Source organism: Aythya marila, assembly GCF_965140915.1.
Source record: "Aythya marila genome assembly, chromosome: 14".
In the NCBI taxonomy this organism is placed as follows: Eukaryota; Metazoa; Chordata; class Aves; order Anseriformes; family Anatidae; genus Aythya; species Aythya marila.
Genome location: NC_139055.1, coordinates 15,824,728 through 15,843,744, shown reverse-complemented (window position 1 = coordinate 15,843,744; position 19,017 = coordinate 15,824,728). Strand labels below are relative to the sequence as shown.

Genomic DNA, 19,017 nt, shown 5'->3' with positions numbered 1-19,017 from the left:
TTTCTCTCTAATGAAGCAAAACGATTTATGCCAAGATTTGCAGAAACAGAATAAAAACCATTGGAAATTACTTGCAATTGATGGGGGGGGGGAGAGAGAGGGGAGGGAGGGATCATAATCTATTATTAAATACCATTTTTTAAACTAGAACTAGAACCAACTCCAATAAAGAAGACAGTCTTGACTCAATGTAGTAACTTACCAACCTGTAAAATCAGGAAGTATTTATTTTCATAAGGTTATCATCAGAAACCTTATGAATGGCTCTAAAAGTCTGCAAGTTCATCACAGCCTTGCTTAGCTTTTTGCTTATAGAAAGCAAACCATTGCACTTGGATTAAGTTCCACTGCCAGTGTAAACTCAGCACAGGGCTGGTTGAAGTTCACCTCTATAACACTGAAAACCATAGCATATTCACAGAGAAACTGAACAACTTTCACCTGATTGCTCTTTAAGACAATATATGTGTGGCCATATTCATATTAAGGAGAAAAAAAAAAAATCAGCTATTTTAAACCTGAAATCAGCTATTTTAAAGCTGAATAGAAGCTCTAATGCAGGGAGGAAATCTATGGTTTACTTCAAATAGCTGAAATGTTAAAACCAAAACTGCTTTTAGCCATATGTTAGCCATCATATGTTGGAAACATGCTGTTTTCCTAGCAAAAAAAAAAAATAAAATAAAAAAATAAAAAAAAAATAAAAAATAAAAAAACAAGGGCAAAGGTTGTAGAGATTTTTATTAATACATGCTTAAGCTGGCTGCATGGTTTCTTACACATTTGCTCTAGGACCATTTTCATGAAGCATGTAGTAATTCCTGCAAGTCACTTTTTGGCTGCTTTGATCACACATTCCCTTTGGCTGTCACCGTGTTACAAGCAGAGACAAGATGCCAGTTTGAAATGTTGCCTCTTAGATCTGAAGTTTGATGCTCACTGCCATTTGAGCTTTTTGCTGGGTGGGAAGGAAGCTGGGTGAGGAGTCAGCCTTCCTCCCCTGCCCGGAGCAGCTCACCTTCACAGCTTTCTCACTGTCAGGCTCTAGCTGCTGCTTGTACAGCCAGGATCTGTGCCTCCCTTCCCGTGCTTGTTTGTGGATTACTGCCAGAATCAAGTACTACATAATAATATTGGCATACACACCTATAATGTAACGCATCATTTAAGTAAGAGACTTTGTTTTAATATCAGTCTCTTTTGTCTTAAAATATTCACTAGGTTCCCTGTATTGAAGACAGCAGGTCCCATTTTCCAGTTCATCATACCTTTCTCAACAGATGTTCTTCTTTTCTCATATAGTCAGAACGGTTTAAAGGGGATTGCATAAACGCAACTGCTGTTGACATTTCATTATACAGAAGTATTTTTGTCATTGAGTGATCATAATACTTATTGTCAGGCAATTTCGGGGGGAAAAAAAGCACAATATTTACATAATGCCATCTCTTTTCCACTGTAGTTTGTTTCAGCTCTGCTAAACAGCTAAGCTTGAAATTACTCTCTTCCCCCAAACAAATGGTCATAAAAACAAAATCAAGCTCATAAATCTTGCTGTGAACTAGTTGTACGGTTTCTGCAGGATTGCACATCCATTGCTGTAACACACTGAAAGTATTTATTTGTTATCACCCTTTTAAAGTCAAATGTGTGAAAAATAAATTGACTCTATTGCGATTAACATATGACCCACAGCAACAGCACAACCTTATAGAGCAGTTTCTCCCTGTACTACCATTGTTTGAACTAAGGAGTTCCCTCCAAGTAATAAGTCTTCTTTTATAGTGGTAATATATAAAAACATGAAACGTAATAGAAAAGTATTTCAAACAATGTTGTTAGGTCTTTGTCCAATGCTGATTTATATTGCTAACTCACAGCCTCTGGTGAAGGGTACGTGGAGGGGAGAGGGAAGTGTGCACAGTTCATAGGCAAACGCTCTGTGGAAACTTCCTTTGTAGAAAGAGCAAGGGAAGGGATTTGGGATGCAACTGGTGTCTGGAGTCCTTTCAGTATTGGAAAAAGCTGCCCACATACCATGTGGAGGTTGTTAATGATCTTAATGATCTGATGCAGTCCTTCATATTTATTGTTTTCCAATTATTCTACTATGTCTGTGAGTGAACCACAGGTGATTTATAGTTTTAATAGGAAACTCAGGTTGCTATGTGTAATAAACGCTTGGCTTAAAAAAGGAATGCAAATCTTCTGCCTCTGAATGACAGCAATTCTGATTCTGCACCTGCATCTTTTATAAATGGCCTGGGATAGGTTTTGGGTCACTGTGTACAGACGAAAACCTTTCCCTTTTGCAGTGCAATGAGCTGACCTATAAAGCTAACAGACCAAGAGGGTACAATTTCCTACAAATTGCAGTAACCATTGAAGCAGAAACTTTAGCCATTCTAAACATTTCTTCACTTGTGCTCTTCCAGACAAGAAGAAACCTCAGAGTTCAGGATACCAGGACAGTTAGCTAGAAAACAAATGTCAGTAGCAGAAGCATCTCAGTGATGAACAGTAAGACTTTGGAGACGAGATAAAAAAGCCAGGAATTTTCACAGAATGAAAAACTTCTGAAAATGTTAATACTGAGAGACATGAAGTACTATATTTCCCTGTATTTCAGCCAGCCGTCTCTTGGAATGGATATACTTAAGAAATATTTAAGAAATTGTTTCTTTTTGTAAGTTCTCTCCTTAGCGCTTGTACTACTAAGCAGTAGGACAGCCTTCCAAACTTATTTAAAATGTTGAACAACTTTGCAGGCATATAAATTCATTTTTTGACCTCTTCTGCTCATATAGATCGCATACTGGAAACAATCTCAAGAAATAATAATCCAGATTGTGGATTTTTTGCTGCCTTCTGACAAAGCCCACAGTTTTACTTGTATTTAACAAACTTCCTTCTACTGTCTTAAACCGTCTGTTTGTAATAAATAATTAATTGCACTTCTATAGTTTGTTCCATTTAAGGATCTTCATGAGTTTTTCCACCATGAATGAAATAATTTACACTACACACAAGTGCTTAAATGCTTTATTTATTATTATTGCCAATATTGTTATTCTTTTCAAGTTTCAGAAGCAAGACACTGAGGTAGAAAGTCTTTGAGGCCTGGTTTAAAAGGAAATAGCTACTGGGATTTCTAACCATATCCTTTCACACTCCTCTGCTTCATGCTGTTGACCATTCGACAATCCTTGTCTTTTTGAACAGGCAATTTTTTACTGCAAAATATTTCAAAGTTTTTTTGTTTGGTTGGTTTTGTTGTTGTTTTTTAACAATAATATATTGTGTGGTGCTTTTTCAGAACATACATATTTCAGAAGTGCATGCATTTTTGTTGCCTTAGAAGGCATAAGGAGTTCAAGAAATTGATATAATTATTCAATTAGAGAAAATTTTAGAATTTTAGAAAATTTTACTCTCTTATTTATGCCAAAATTTACTTGACCTTCAAAACTAAGATGAGTGTGACCATACCTATCTTATCATACCATGGGCATTGCTTGTAGGACATTGAAACATCCTGGCAGAGTTTTGTTGAAAAATTCATGTGCACCACCAATGCACAACTGCCCATCATAAACATTTAATGGGCATTAATGTGGTAAGATCTTGTAGCTCTGGCTGCTTAAACCAACGCAGAAGAGCTGCAACACTTCAGAACTGCAAGAAAAACAGAAGAATCCCCTGCTTATTGGAAGTACATTTACTGTCACATAAAGAAACTTGGTGCTTAGCAAACTGAAACTTCTTGTACTTTAGACAGTATCCTTTAAAAGTTTCCCTTTTCATTTGGTAAAAGTGAGAAGTTCAGTTACCATAATTTGCAGTAAAATCTTTATACAGTCCCAAAAATGAATCTAAGAGTTGCCCAATTCTAAAAATGGCCCATTATGTGGGGAGGAGGGGGGGAGGTAAAACAGGGGATTTAAGGACAGCTTAAAGAGGAACAGAAATTCAAATCTATGGCAAAATTATATTTAAAAATATATATATATTTAAAAATCATTGTTAAGCAAAGGTAAAAATTCTATTTATGGCTGTAACTTCCCTTCTGAGTATTCACATAACCATTTTTTGAGTATTTGTAATTCATCCTGGCAGATATGTCTTATTGCTGATCTTTAGAAGCATCCTTTTGTTAGAGAATAATTTTAGATAGATAGACTTTCAAATAGGACTTGATTGCAGAAAAGTATTTATAAGAGATTTTCTCTGGTGGGATCAGTGCTCTAATTGGAGTGGTATCCAGCATTGCACTGTATCACTCCTCTTTTTTCATTTGAAAGATTATCAAATCACCACTTCTTTAAGGAAGTGATTTGTACAAACTTCGCAGGAACAGCTAGGCTTGCATACAGACAGGACAACAACTGTGTCTGCTCCTGGTGAGCTTCTGTAGGGACCAAGAGGCTGCTCCAGAGGCTGTTCCAGTGCCTAGAGCACCAGCGCTTCTTCCTAATATACAATGTCTAATATGAATCTGAATGCCAAGTTAGAACACTGTTCAGTAATAAGAATCTTTGAGCACTACATCTACCCTTCTTCTTAAACATCTCTATTTAACTCGCAGTCTGCAAACAATGGCACATACTGCACAGTGGCAAAGTATTTATTCATGCAGATATGGGAATATTCATTCCAACCACTTGTCATGTCAGACATGAGATAACTTCATATGCATGTCTAACTTTCTTTTTCGATGTTTGTTTTTTTTTATAGCTCTTGATCCATCCAAAGACCCATGTCTGAAGGTGAAGTGCAGCCCCCATAAAGTGTGTGTCACTCACGACTATGAAACTGCTATTTGTGTAAGCCGCAAGCAGCTGGTACACAGGTAAGGAAACTGTTATTTTAGGGTTTTGTGACTTCGTAAGTCAAGACCCAGAGTAAAACTGAAGCAGTAAGTCCTTCCATCTTGCCAACAACTGTCAAACAAAATCTGTACTGCTGTAATGGGCAACTGTGCTTGGTGTGTCTGTGTTTTAAGAAAAATATGTTTTGTTGCTTTTAGTACATTTGAGTAAATAATTTAGGAACTTTCTTCCAATGTCTTTCCCTGTTCAGTAGGGGAGCAAAAATTCGCCCGGAACAATTCACATCCCTAAGTGTCATTGTCAGCTAAGGTTGTACTTCCGTAAGTCTTTGAGCCAAACTAAACTCAGGATGATTTGATTCCCCTGTGCCAGTACTACATCTTATTTTACCATACCACTACTTGGCCGAGGAAGTTAATCCAGTGGGAAAAAAAAAAAAATATATATATATATATATATATTGCCTTTGATTTATAATACAAAATTAATGGTGTAATGTGCATGAGGCAGTACATTTAATCTTCAGTTTTCAGTGTGGAATGAACCCTGGAAGGAGTTTAGGGGTATGGCTATGTGCAATGCTTACATTGTAATGACATTTTTTGGCATTATGTAGCTTACATTTTCAAGTTGGGATAGATTTAAAGCACCTGCATTGTGTGGTAGTCTTCATGATATATAGATATAGGTGTTGAGCCAAATGCTTTCTGAGCTATTTTCAGTATTTGATGTCCCAGAAGTGATCAAAATGGTAGAGTAATGTTACAGAGGAGGAGCTGAATATCCCTCTTTTCCAGAAACCAGGCTGTGTTTCATGTGATCTCTCTATGATTCCTCCACTGCCTGCAGCTATTTCAGATAACCTTTGAGTAGCACTGCGACTATGGAGATGAAAAAAAAAAAAAAGTATAGAAAACTTACTTTGAAAATTCTCCAAACAATTTCCAACAATTTCCAACAAGTTTTCTAATACTGAAAGAACTACTGCTGGTGTGTGAGAGTAGCACATACATCCCCAAGTGTTTTTCTTCTCAAAATATCCAGCTACCATTGCCTCAAAGGGTTGATATGTCAATGAGGTAAGTGACCAGGCCAAATTCTCTCCTGATTTGAATCAGTGGAGTGACACCACTGATGGCTTTCATCTTTGGTCCCACAACGCTGTGTGCTTTTTTCAGTTCCTGACCTGAATACTGTTTTATATATGGCTCCAGTCATATTTAAGGCTGTGTTAATCAGGAGTAAATTGCAAGAGGTGGAGTTGCACCTATTTAAAAGCAGTGAAAGCCTGAATACATTAAAGTGGGTGCATGTGTCGTATGACCCATCATATAAAACAGCACCATTGTGATTGCTTTGCGCATCCACTGTGCATTTGGGTGTGCTCAGAAGGATTTTCCATTTCATGCATCATTATCAACTTGCTGTAGCAGCTTTACAAAGCATGTAGGCTCAGCAAAAAGTAATCATGAGAGCAACATCTTGCGTTATTGCTGAGCCTTCCAGACGGAGCTACGCCGATTTGCATCACCTGATTAACTGGCCCTCTGAATAGTTGCAGCACAAGGAAACTATTTTCTCCAGGCATAGTGTAGCTAACTTTGAAATCACCAGTGACAACACAATGCAATTGCTGTTTCATTTTCTTTGTGCTAGAATGCACACTTTTTAAACCACTTCAGGAATACAATAATAGTGTATAAAATTGAGTTAAATGGATACTTGTTATTGTACACATACTCAGGCTGACTCCACAACAGCTCCCGTCCCGTAAGGCTTTAAGGCATAGCTCACACTCTCTCACATCTGGCAGTATAAATATCACATATTTCGCTAACAGCGCCGTGGCTTTGAGGCTGCCAAAGGTGGACCTGCTGCATCTAATCCCCCAGCTGGCAGAGGACATGGTTTGGGTCCACAGGAGAGCAGCTCACAGAGCATGGAGGTTGAATTGTGGGCTACCCAAGTGGTGCCAGGAGCTAGCAAGAAGCCACATGCCCCAGGGACAGCTGGACCCCTCCTGTGCAGCCTCCTCCTTCCCTCTCCTCCTCACACACAGGAAGTGCAGCCCCTTCAGGGCTGGGGAGAAAGTGTCTGAGAGGCATACCAGACAGATAATATCATTTTGTCAGCACGTCCTCTAAGGCATTTGCAGTACAAATTGGTGACAACATTAAGAGAAAAGGCAAGACTGAGCAGCGATTGAAGACTGTGTAGAAGATAAATTTGAAGAAATCCTCTTATATGCTTAATAGCCCTTGGACTAATGGTAGAGCCTTACAAAATCTTTTATGTGGATTAAAACCTCTTTCAATTTGGACATGATCTATGAGGAAGAGTCTTTATTAGTTCAGTTTTGCATGAAATGTAGTAGTTAATATCTCTCAAAGATTTCTCATACATTGGTGGTCCTGTAAACCTTCACGTCATTTGTCTCTGCTGGTTCTGCTGGTATAGCTGATGGTACGGAAGGATGTCACTCTTGGGGTTTTTTGGAAAGAACAGAGTGAGCAGAGAGAACTGATGAAAAAATCATGGCCAAATTAACATGTCCACGGTTTACTGTTTTGTTCAGTCCATTTATCTGGCAATCACCAATTAGTTCATCGCTGCAGTGTACGTCACTCACAAAGGTAATCATGCTTCTCTGCTGTGACATAGAAATACAGCTATTTACTCAGTATTTCTGCAGTCCTTTTGAAGCTACTGCTGCTGACAAAAGAGGACACTACCAAGTTCCTCATTTTTTCTTTTATTTTCTTTTTTTTTTTTTAAGATCTGGACACATTCCCAGATAAAACATCTGTTCTTCTAAATTACGCATCAAAGCCTTGGTCTGACCAACATGGCAGTCATTGTTGGCAGCTACACGTAGCTGCAATGAGCAGGCAAATCTCCCTGTTTTTCTGTACAACGCCTGCTGTTGATACTCCATTTCTGATTAGGAAGGACCCTGTTGAAAACAAGTCCAGTTAAACATCCCTATATCAGAAAGCAAGCATTTTTTATCACAGCTGTTCTGTGTGACATTTGTGTGCTTTAAGTTGTATCCAAAAGAGAATTCAGAAGTGAAGGAAATTAATAATTGCAAGAATGTCAGCGACCCCCCTGCTTTCACAAACTGCTTGGGAGTATTACAGCAAAATCTTTGACCACAACCAAGGCACTTTTAGGTATTTATAGGAAAGCTATGCACGTAAGCAGGAATTTTAAACAGTGCTATTCCTCAACGTCTCTATATTAGAACAGTTACCTTTTAAAATGCACTAAATATAGAGCCTATAAACCCTGACTCTGTTGGTTTGATCTGCTCTCTGACTCACGCTTGTCTCTGTTTCTCTTGCTGGCTTTCATGCTCTGCCAGCGCTGCTAAATGCTAACGAGGTGTTGGCACAACACCAGGCGCTCCTCTGGGGGTGATGTCTGCCTGTGCTGAAAGCCTGACTCCCACGTTTTCAGCTGCCTGACCGATGGCGGGGAGGGTTTGTTCCTAAACTCGTGATGTTTAATTCTAAATGATTTATGTGGTAACGTGTATCAAAGCCTGAATGCGTGAGAAATCCATATGATGTGTTGTAACAGAATCAAACCTGGGAGGTGATTAATTAACTTTGGATCTACTAATAACATCATTTTGTTCCCCATTTAGCCTTGCTGTGTTTGTAGCTTTTTGCTTTTTGCTTTTTTTTTTTTTTCATGCTGATTCAGAATGTAATTGTTGTTCATTTGTTTTTTAAGTACAATTCAGGAAAAAACCATATCCCAAAGGGAACTTTAAAAAATAATATTGTTAAGCTTCTTGTTGGTATATTTATCAGTGTTAATTGTATGTGTTTTACTGGGCATTGTCTCAAAAGGGCTACCACAAGCAGCAAGATAGAGAACTCAGACAACAATAGGGCAAGAGCACTCAGTAGTTTATTCATTTTTTTGTTTTTCTTTTTCTCCATGGAGACTATCCAACTAGCTTCTCTGGTGTGATTTTATTACTTCATAATGTTTCAAAGCAGTGTGTGACTATTTCTAACTTCTCTATAAAACCCTACTTTTCTTTCAGTTTATGCTACAATAGCCAAGGAAGGGATGTGGCTCCCTAAGGGATTATTCTCCTCCATTTGGTTGAAACCTTGACACTTTGTAGTAAACTGGCAGATGCAAGACAGGCAAAATTATGCAGAACATTTGGAAAATCTGCCATAAAAATACTGTTCTTTCAATTATTATTATACCTTAGCTGATGAAAAATGCAGTTATTTTCGATGGTGCCGCAGCAGAACGCAGTACGTTCATCCATCTTGGGTAGGCAGCATGCCAAAATCTGTGTTCTGGTACACTGAGTCCTTCCTAGAGTAACAAGGCTCCACAACGAGCAATCCATAACTTTAATGATGAGATGTGGGACTCCACACAATAATTTAGGATAATACCTCTCTATAATAAAATCATTATGAAGATTAAATTGTTAATGTATGCACTGGACACAGAAAACATAAATATCCAAATTATTTTTCATATACCCACAGTTTTTTGCAAGTTCTGGGATGAACTTGCAGTTGTGAGGTAATTTTTACTGTAGATATTTTTATGAGCACTAAGTGTATTCTTTTGTTGATTAACATTTTCAGAATTAATGTAAGAAAACTGCCCAGTTCAGAATGAAAATAAAACTTTTGATTTTTTTAGGAAAAAAAAAAAAAACTCCACTTCAAATATGTTGAATTTTTTCCCATGTAACAATGCAACAATAGTTACTTTTCTCTGCACACTGTTTGGATTCACTAAATCTGATTTTCTCTTAAAAAAAAAATCATGCAAGACGTTTTTTCCACCTTTAATGCTGAACATTGATTTCTGTAATCTACTGGCATAGATTTTTGCTTCAGAAGAAAGAGCGTTGAAATATTTGATTAAACACACGCTCATAAAAAAACAACAGATTGCATTAGTTGTTTTTTTTTTTCAACAAATATATTGTACTGGGGAAAATGCCAAAATTTAGCCTTATTATTCCAAGGGTACCTCTGACAGAATCTCAGAGAATTAATTTAATCCTCTATGAATGCAAGTTCTAGACATGAACAGAATGGAGTAAACAGTTTTGTGTTTTTTTCTTTTGTCATTTGTAGTGCATTACTCTGTAAAGACTATTATTCTTTCTAAGGTCTAATATCTAATCACTCATGGTACATTGCACAGTTTAAGTGTAGCTCATGGTGTTTGTCCAGAAAAATAAATGAGAATCTGGGAAAATCAAAGACTGGGGCCTTTGAGGTCAAAGCAAAGTACATCGCATAATGTGACACGCAAGTGGTGTACAAGTGATGTGTGCAAGTCTTTAGCGAAAACTTGAAAGCCTTTTAAAATATTTCACCTCTGGACTGCCTGACAACAAAGGCAGGCTTATGTCTTGGTTTATGCAGCAGACAAGTAACAGACACATAGAAATTGGGAATGTTTGTTTTTCTTATGCAGGCTAAGTTGTCTTTTAATAAGCCAGAGAGCACGTGGTAAGATGTACCATCAGTCTACGAGTGCTCACTGAATATTAAGAAACAACAGCATAGGAGTGTGGCACTAACCTTTATTCCCTATTACAGTTATTTTAAAATTTTTGATTATGAAAATCATGATTTAAGTGTGAACTCCCTGAGGTCAACAGCTTTTCCTCCTAGACAGCCTCCATCTTTAACAGCCCGGGATTCAGTCCAAGGATGCTTAAATATTGGCAGAGCATTCGCTAGTTTTAAAAGCAGATATTACTCTACTGAACAGGATAATCTGTAAACTGTAGGTCTCATTCTCCAAGTGGTCCATTTCTCAGTTTCAGCTGTGCCTAAGGTAAATTGCTTTTAACTAAAGAGACCATAGGGAGAGTCTGCAGAGGGACTGGCTGTCATCAGTCAGGATGATATGAGCTAGTTCTGTTCTGAATCATGAGACTAACTTACTTGCTGCCAGCAGTTCCTGTGCAAAACTCCTTCAGGTGACTGTGTTCTGGAGGAAGCTGTCTGTGATCTCTCCCCTTAACAGACAAGATTTCATGTACCTTTTCAGCTGTATTCTGGCTTTCCTCAGCTCTCGATAAACTGTTGAGTTTGGTGCATTTCAAAACTCAGAGGCAAAAGTAAGACCCCAGAATATAAGACAACATTTTTAAAGAATGGCTACATACAGAGAGATCCACTTACCTTGACTTTATGTATTGCATCTTTGAAGCTGAATTCAAATGTGTTTCCTGACTCAAAACAAAAAGTGCTGAAGGGGCAAAGCATTTTCCATGTTTTGCATCATACATTTTGGTGTTTCCGTGCATTTTCAGCCTTTCACAGAAAATTGCAGGCATGCTAAAGTATGTTCAGGGAGCGTACAGCTATCTCCCATGGAAATTGCTCAACACCTGACAAGGGGATTGTCACCAATAGCCTAGATGTGAAACTTTCTGCATCACAAGGCCAATTAGCCACTCTGTACTTCTCTCCCCAGAATAGGTAACTCATTGCTAGTCATGCTTCATCAGCTTTAGAGCTCATTAGAGTAGTGCAAGGTGACTGTCTCCTATTGGACATGAGAAATTTTTGAAATATATGGTAGTGCACAGCTCTTTTATAATGGATTTTAGAGTGTGTAGTCCTCATTTTTTCTGCTTTGGCGATAGCATTCATTCCTGCTATCAACAGGGGATTTACTGTATTTTATTCACAGTCACCAAGCACCTGGCTGCTGAGGTGAATGTCTTACTGCTAAGGTCATTGTCTTTGACTCTGTGGCTCCTATCATGCTGTGCTCTACTTTACTGCGAGGATGCTGCAAGCATAAAGGAAATACAATGGTTATTGAGACATTCTCCTGCTGCATAACTGCTTTTAGACCAGTATCAGAGTAATCATTAAAAAACACATCAATACCTCTGGATACCTCTGCTATCATCAGAAAGTTATTATGGTGAAGAGAATAAGAAAATAACCAATTATCTTCTGCACTTTAATTAACATTGGTAAATATTTTACTTTGTGCATTCAAAGGCAATATTTTTGGATGGGTTGAATATTCCTTTATAATATTCCTCCTCATAATAGTCCCTTTTAGCAGTGTATAAAGATGGACCAGAAGTGACTTCTTGGTTCATTAAGTCCCCCTGCAGCAGTATCATACAAACCTTTTCATTAGCTTACCAATTTCTGTCTTAAAGTGTATTGCCCCCTCTACTCCAGCTGGATGAATCCTTAGCATCTCAACTCTTCTGGTTAGAAATCTGCTAATTTTTAGCCTAAATTTATTCAAAGTGAACTAATTTTTTTTTTTTTTTGGGTGGTCCTGTGTGGAACCAGGAGTTGGACCCGATGATCCTTGTGAGTCCCTTCCAACTCAGATATTCTATGAAAGGCTTCAGAAAATCTCAAGCTTTAACTGAGTTTTTCTAAAGGTTCAATCTGAGGTATGTGAGATATCTGGAGGAAGGCTGAGTTAAAAGTTCGATCACCTTCTCCATGGCATTTTTCTATTCCTGACTCAGATTGTCAGCTATTGACAGCATGTAAGGGACATCGGCGTTTTGTCTGGAAAGCTCCTTGCACAGTTTAAAGTGAGTAAGAAATGAAAACAGTAATTGGTATAAATGCCATCTGTTTGGTAAATGTCAAGAGATTTGCCAACAAATGAATAATGAACAAATGAATAAAGATTGATGGGGCTCACTGCATGTGTATCCTGGCCCTGTAAAAAATTAGGCTTGCATATGGAGTAGCCAGGCAGTTCTTGGATTTTCGGTACTTGTTCAAACAACCGTAACACATCATCATTATCACTATTATGAAAAATCAAACAGGTAGGTATATTCAGATGTGGGACCCAAGAGGACAGTTGTATAGAATCTCCACACACATGTGATTGGTACCACAGTTGACCATTAACCTTGTACATGTAGGTCTGGATGTGTTACTGCCTTGAGCTGTTGGCTGACTTTCTCTAAGACTACATCAATCTGCAGTCCTTCTGGGTATACCATAGCACAGTTGGTTAAGGTTACCATACCCCAATAGTTTATATTTCCTGACTCCAGCTCTCTCTATTTTCTATATGCTAAAAATCTTAACCATAGAAATCCTAGAAGAAAATCTGTAATACCTAATGGATGTCTGTAGCTCTTTTGTCCCTGTCCCTTTTTAACTGTCCCTTCCTTAAATCTGTTGAGTTATCCAGTCAATCAGAAATTATTATTTAATGTTTACAAATGACCTCCAATGCTTTCAAAATTATTCCCTATTTATACAATAATCTATTTACTGGAGATTCTAATTTTTTTTTGTTTGTTTGTTTGTTTGTTTTTGTTTTTGTTTTTCTGTAGAAGCCCCAGGACATGAATGTGTTCAGTGGAAAAGTCTTTTTAGTGCTAATAAAAGGCATGTTTTTGTAAGATTGGGAGTGATGTTTACAGCAAAGGAGTTTTATTAAAGCTTTTCTTCAATTTCCAACATCCCATTATATTGGAAAAAGTATTAAATGTGCAGCATTTTAAAATCTCCCTTTTGATAAATGGCATTATACATTCCAATTGCAGTGAATATTACAAACAATATATTTTGCATGAAATTTGCAAATTAGGCCTTCAAAAATACTGCATTTCATTCGATACTGGTCAGTTTGCTGCTTTTTACAATCATGTGTCTTCAAGATGATGGAGACTCAACATATATAACTTCTAAACCTACCAATCTTTTAAAACACCCATCTTTATTGTTCATAAAACTGTTCTATATTTTACCATTACACTTCTGAGATTTTCTAGTTATTATTTCTAGAGCCTTTCAATAACAGTGAAAGGAATTGATAGCAATAGGCTAAACTTCTAATGAGTTGGGCCAGACTCTTCTTTTATACCTCTTACGGTGCACAGTTGATGCCTTTCTACATTGTCTACATGGCTCTGCCAGGATGGAAAGTGGGGGATGTGGTTTTCTGCAGACTTCTGCTGAATTCCACGTCTTGTTCAACATCATTCATAATTTCAGGCACAAAAATCTCAACAGGAAAATTGATGAAGCTATACCCAAGACCACCCTGAGGAATTCATCCACAAGTATCTTGCTTTCATTTTTGTGTGAAAGGTTGCTAAAAACTACTACTAAGACCCTCTCCACACAGGTTTGCCAGTTCCAAACTAGATTATCAATGAAGGCATTTATGACAGCTAATATGAGAAGTAGTAGAGAAAAAGTAGTCTTATGTGTTTTATCCCTTTCAAAGCCAGGCAGTTCAGTCTAATGACTTACTTTCAAAAGAAACAGCATATGAAAACAAAAAATAAATAAACATAAAAAAAGGAGCTTCTTGCATCAATCTTTTTCCTATTTCATACAAGCTAGGTTATCAAAATTAACTTTTAGTCTATTACATCCTGCTTCTTTAATATTTCAATTTCTATCATTCTCCTTTCATTAAAAAGCTTATGATTGCCTGCTTAGAACTCTGCCAGAACTCATCAAGAACTCAACCTACAGATTTTCAATTTAGTCATTTTATCTCAGATTAATTCAACCAATGAACCACAACTGACATTATTTACGGACATGAGCCACAAAGTCTGTTTAAAGCTCTGTACATCGGAGTACTAATGGTGCCTAGAAATCAATCCAAAATGTTTTGCTTCTTTAAATATATCTATTCAGGTGTCACTGTTCCACTTGCAAATTAACTATCGAAAGGCAATACTATGCCGTTAACTTTTTAGACAAAAAGAGTAATACCTCAGCACACTTCAAAAATATATTGCTTGTACCTCTAGATTTAAACTAGTTTTATAATATATGGCAATTTCATTCCTGTGAGCATCTTAAATGTCTTTAAAAGTGGGGAGGAGAAAATCTTGATATTTCTGTGTAATATTTTAGAGTTCATAGAGTTCATAGTGTTCAGCCATTTTTTTAAGGGAGTCAAAGAATAAAACACTATGCTAATATGCCTTGTAATTACAAGTTCATATCACCAATGCAAAATTCTTGTGTAACCTCTAATGATTTGAAAAGGGTTTTGAACATCAAAAGCTAATATGGAAAATAAAGTTCTCCTCCATGGATTCAGCTCTTCCTCTCATTCTTTCTCCTGGAATCTGGTGTGAAATTCAGTGCTAAATTCTCAGTGCTAGTAGTCAAAATACCAAATTTTATTTCATAACTAGCCCCTTCATGGCTCCTTAAAAACAAGAAGAGTTATCGCTTCACAATCCTGCAACCCTCAGGATTTGGCTTGGTGGATTTGATGCTCTAATGGCTGTGAGCAGGCAGTCCCTGAGACAACTTGAATGCCAACATTCACTTTCCTCAGTGGGAAAATACTGATTTATCCGATATTTACAGAACAGTAGATTTGGAAGCCTATGGGATCAATTCATGTTTGGAGGATCTATATTCACCTTTCTCATGTGTAAACTCAGTGGTTTCTTGATAATTACCAAGGACTGTATATTCATCCTAAGCCACCTAGAATGTAGAGCTGTCTAAAATAAATAAGTAAATAGGAAATATATCATGATAGTTTCTGTTAATTTAATGAAGTGTAATTACCAGGAAACATTTCTACAGATCTCTGCTCTTAAATCTTTGTGGAAGAGCAGGGGCAGGAAGATTAACAAGTTTGCAAATTAGTTAAGTGAGAATTATCAAGCCTCCATTTTGCTGTCAATTATTGGATTTATGTCTCTACTTTAACAATGAAATCGTAAAAGATTTATGGTGAGCAAATACAAAATGTTCATTGGTTGCAATTTAAAAAGTCAAAATTTATTTCCTACTTTAATTAGTATATGAGAAAAAAAAAAAAAAAAAAAAAGGTAACTAAAAGGTAACTAGTACTGCAGTCAGTCTGAAACTGCCAGCTTTATGAAAACAAATATTAAAATTAGGTACAGTACTTAAAACTTTATTTATATTTTTTAATGAATGCAATGCATCATGAGGTGGACAGGCTCCTTTCATTCTTGGATTAGCTCCTACCTTTGTAGAATTATCTGTACAGTCTTTGTAGTCTCAGTTTACACAGCTGAGCTCCCTGCTGATTTTTTTTTTTCATGTTGGCACATTTTGAGAAAGAAGAAACAGAAATGGGCTTAAAATGAAAACAACTTTTCAGCTGTAAGTATTGAGTAGGTATGTTCTAGAGTTTTCTGACAAAATGTTTTTCCTGTCAATTCAACAACATATCTCCTAGGAATGTACAAAATAGTTCTTGACAAAAAAGTGTCTCAGTTCAGAATAGGTAGGTAAAGAGACCTCTAATATAGAATGTAAGGAAGAGAGATTCAAGCTGTCTGACTCAAGTAGACCAGTCTCCTGGCTCTTCTGGTAAGTGGTTATTGGCTTTTGTTTTATGGCTTTCCCTCAAAGTCTGTAGTTTTTATTTCTTTCTTTCTGTATTAATTAGAGAAGGGATTTGGTCTCATCAGCCTAGGTGAGTGCCCTAGTTGCTGGCTTGTCAAATTGATATCTGTCCATGTCTGACCCAATGAATATTTCATTAATTATGCAAAATTCTCTCAGTGGCCTGATGATAATGACATTCATCTGAGACCCAAACTGTACTAAGTCTGTACGACTGTTAATGGAAAGGTAGATACAATCCACTCCCTTGACTTTCCAGTGCACAATCTTTGAGGTATCAGTAAAACCAGATTGATTTAACCACCACCTCCTGTCTTGAAGGCATGACAGATTCATTTTATGTTAAGGTTGTGAACAGAGTCTATATCATAAAGTTACCTACAAATTATTTGATTATTCAATTACCTTTTGTAACTAGAGAAATAAGACATCGTTTTCTTTCATGATTATCTCAAGTGACAGAGTAGGCTTTGCTCCTCGAAAAGTGTCTGAAGACAGTTTCACTCCTGTTTTCATTATGTAGAAGTGATCTAGCATTGCTTCTTTCATATTTTATTTCTACAGTGGTAGAGACGAAATGTATTATTATTTCTGAAAAATGAAATCCTTTGCCTGAGTATTCACTGATTTCTGTCAAATGCCGACTATTAAAAATAAATTCCCAGTCTTTTTTTTCCATTTTCTCAGCTAGTATTTTTCATAAGTCTTTGTGTCATCCAAACTCAAACTATATAAAGTTACTTACTATATTAAGAACTAACAGAGTCTGCTCATGCTAGTTTTGTTATTGTGACTCTGTTACAATTGTATTTTGATAATATCTAGAAAAAAAAAAAAAAGATATTTAATATGTATGAGAAGTGACAGTTGGGTGTTTTGCTTTGCTGATTTATCTAGCTTCTAGGTTTGATTACCATTCAGCCCACTTTCTTTTATGGAAAATAAAAGAAAACAAAGCAAAACAAAAACATTCTAATTAGTTATTTGTTATCATCAGTGATCATCAACTGTGGAAGATTAATTAACCTTAGTAATAAAGCATAATGTAAGGGTTTTGTTCATTTGTTTAAAGAGTTAAGAAGTCAAGAGTGTAGGTTTCATAAAAAAGAGTTTAAAATAAGAATAAGGGAACAAACCTGCTCGTCTAGGCTAGCATCCAGTCTCTGGCCTTGCTCAGAAGATGACTCAACAGAGAGAAATACAGGAAACTGTATGTCCTCTGCTTGTTCTTTCGTCTTCTTTATAAATTCTTTCTTTGTACCTTATTGGCATTTAAATTGATGGTCCGTGTTGAACAGAAAGGACATTTTGTAGTTTCGTCGTATAAATTAGTCTGTCCATTCTTCATTGCTGTACATTGTAATGCTGTGTGCCATTATTCTGGTCAGTCATCTGGCTTTAAATCTCTTTCAAGTCCTTTGACATATTTTTCTAGTTTTAGCTAATCCAGTTTACCTGAAACCCAAGAGTGCCAAATTGAATTACACTGTGGTCATTCCTACTTAGCACCTCATCCATAGTTAATTTCTTGAGCTCCTATGTTTTATCTGTGTATAAATTTTTCATTTGCAACAATATTTTAGCTTAGCAAAGAAAGAGCTCAGTACTCTGAGAGGGTTTTTAATTAATTCCTTTGTTAATTCAGGAATTTTCACTTCACTTTGTACCAACTGCCTGTATAAATTATGTTCATAGTCCTTTCAGAAACTCATATTCCAGTTTTTGAAGAAACACAGTGAGAGCTATTCATTTCATAATGAGTTTCACCCAACTCTTGATAGCACATCATATGTTGAGTGCTGAAATGTAAACCCTGCCCTCTTCACATTCGAGTAGAGTATAGGTCTGTCACTGACGCCTTAGGATCCATGACCATGATGAGATCAATTTTCTGTAGACCATTGGTCAAAAGCTGAAGTTTCGATGTTCCTGATACTGAGTGGTTTAACTGTTCCAGTCCATCTTTTTATAGGGTTCTCTGATAAATTGTAAAAGCAGGGTAAGAGATGAAGATCATTGGAGAGTGAAACCAAAATATAGTTATCAAAATGGCATCTCTTTGGTCCATGATAGGACCTGACAGAACAGCGTGAAGCTGTGTCAGGGGATACTGGTGGATTCCTTCTAACTCGGGATAATCTATGTTTCTAACATGTGGAGCAACCTTGCAGCTGCTGTGCTGCAACCATCCGAGTAAAATTTAACCAGCCTCGGGCTTTCTTTATATGAAGGAAATAGGGTCATGCAGAAGGTAGCTTAGGGCATGTAGTTTATTTTCCACCTCCGGGAAGAAATAAACTTGTATTCTATACTTTACGTTTGCAAATATCTCTTTCCCACGCCAATGCTATTTCTTATTAGTTACCCACAGCTCTGATAGGTCTAAAGGTAAAAGTACGTGTTGTATCCTGAAAAGTATACAGACTGAAAATAATAGAAGAATAGATTATAAACAAACAAAATATGACGACTGTTGTTCAGGAGATCTGGAAGGATTTGAAGAAGAAAGCTTAAGAGATAGGTAAATTCTTGGTAAACTATTTTCTTCTTAGACATAATGGAAAGCAGAGGGATGATATGCTATAGTTTGCATCTGGGAAAGGAGGGAAATGGTTAAAGAATAATCCCAGATGATAAGTGTGTTGATAGGAGAACAGTGACTAAAAATAGAGAAGCTGATGTGAGAAGAAAAATTAATTCTTGGCTTTGACATAGTGAGCTTCTGATGTGGACAACAAATTCCTGAGAAGAAACGACAATAATAAACCAGAGACAATGTCTACAAAGTTTCTCAGATTCCCAGGATGCACTTGTAG

The 19,017-nt window shown here is 36.8% G+C and overlaps 1 protein-coding gene across 1 annotated transcript in view; it reads left to right on the top strand.

Moving 5' to 3' along the window:
- Positions 1 to 19,017, top strand: part of SPOCK1 (SPARC (osteonectin), cwcv and kazal like domains proteoglycan 1) — a 284,692-nt gene that overhangs the window by 158,580 nt on the left and 107,095 nt on the right. Inside the window, exon 4 of the mRNA XM_082771421.1 lies at positions 4,735 to 4,849. Within this exon, the coding sequence (XP_082627547.1) occupies positions 4,735 to 4,849 (115 nt within the window). The remainder of the gene's footprint in view (positions 1 to 4,734; positions 4,850 to 19,017) is intronic.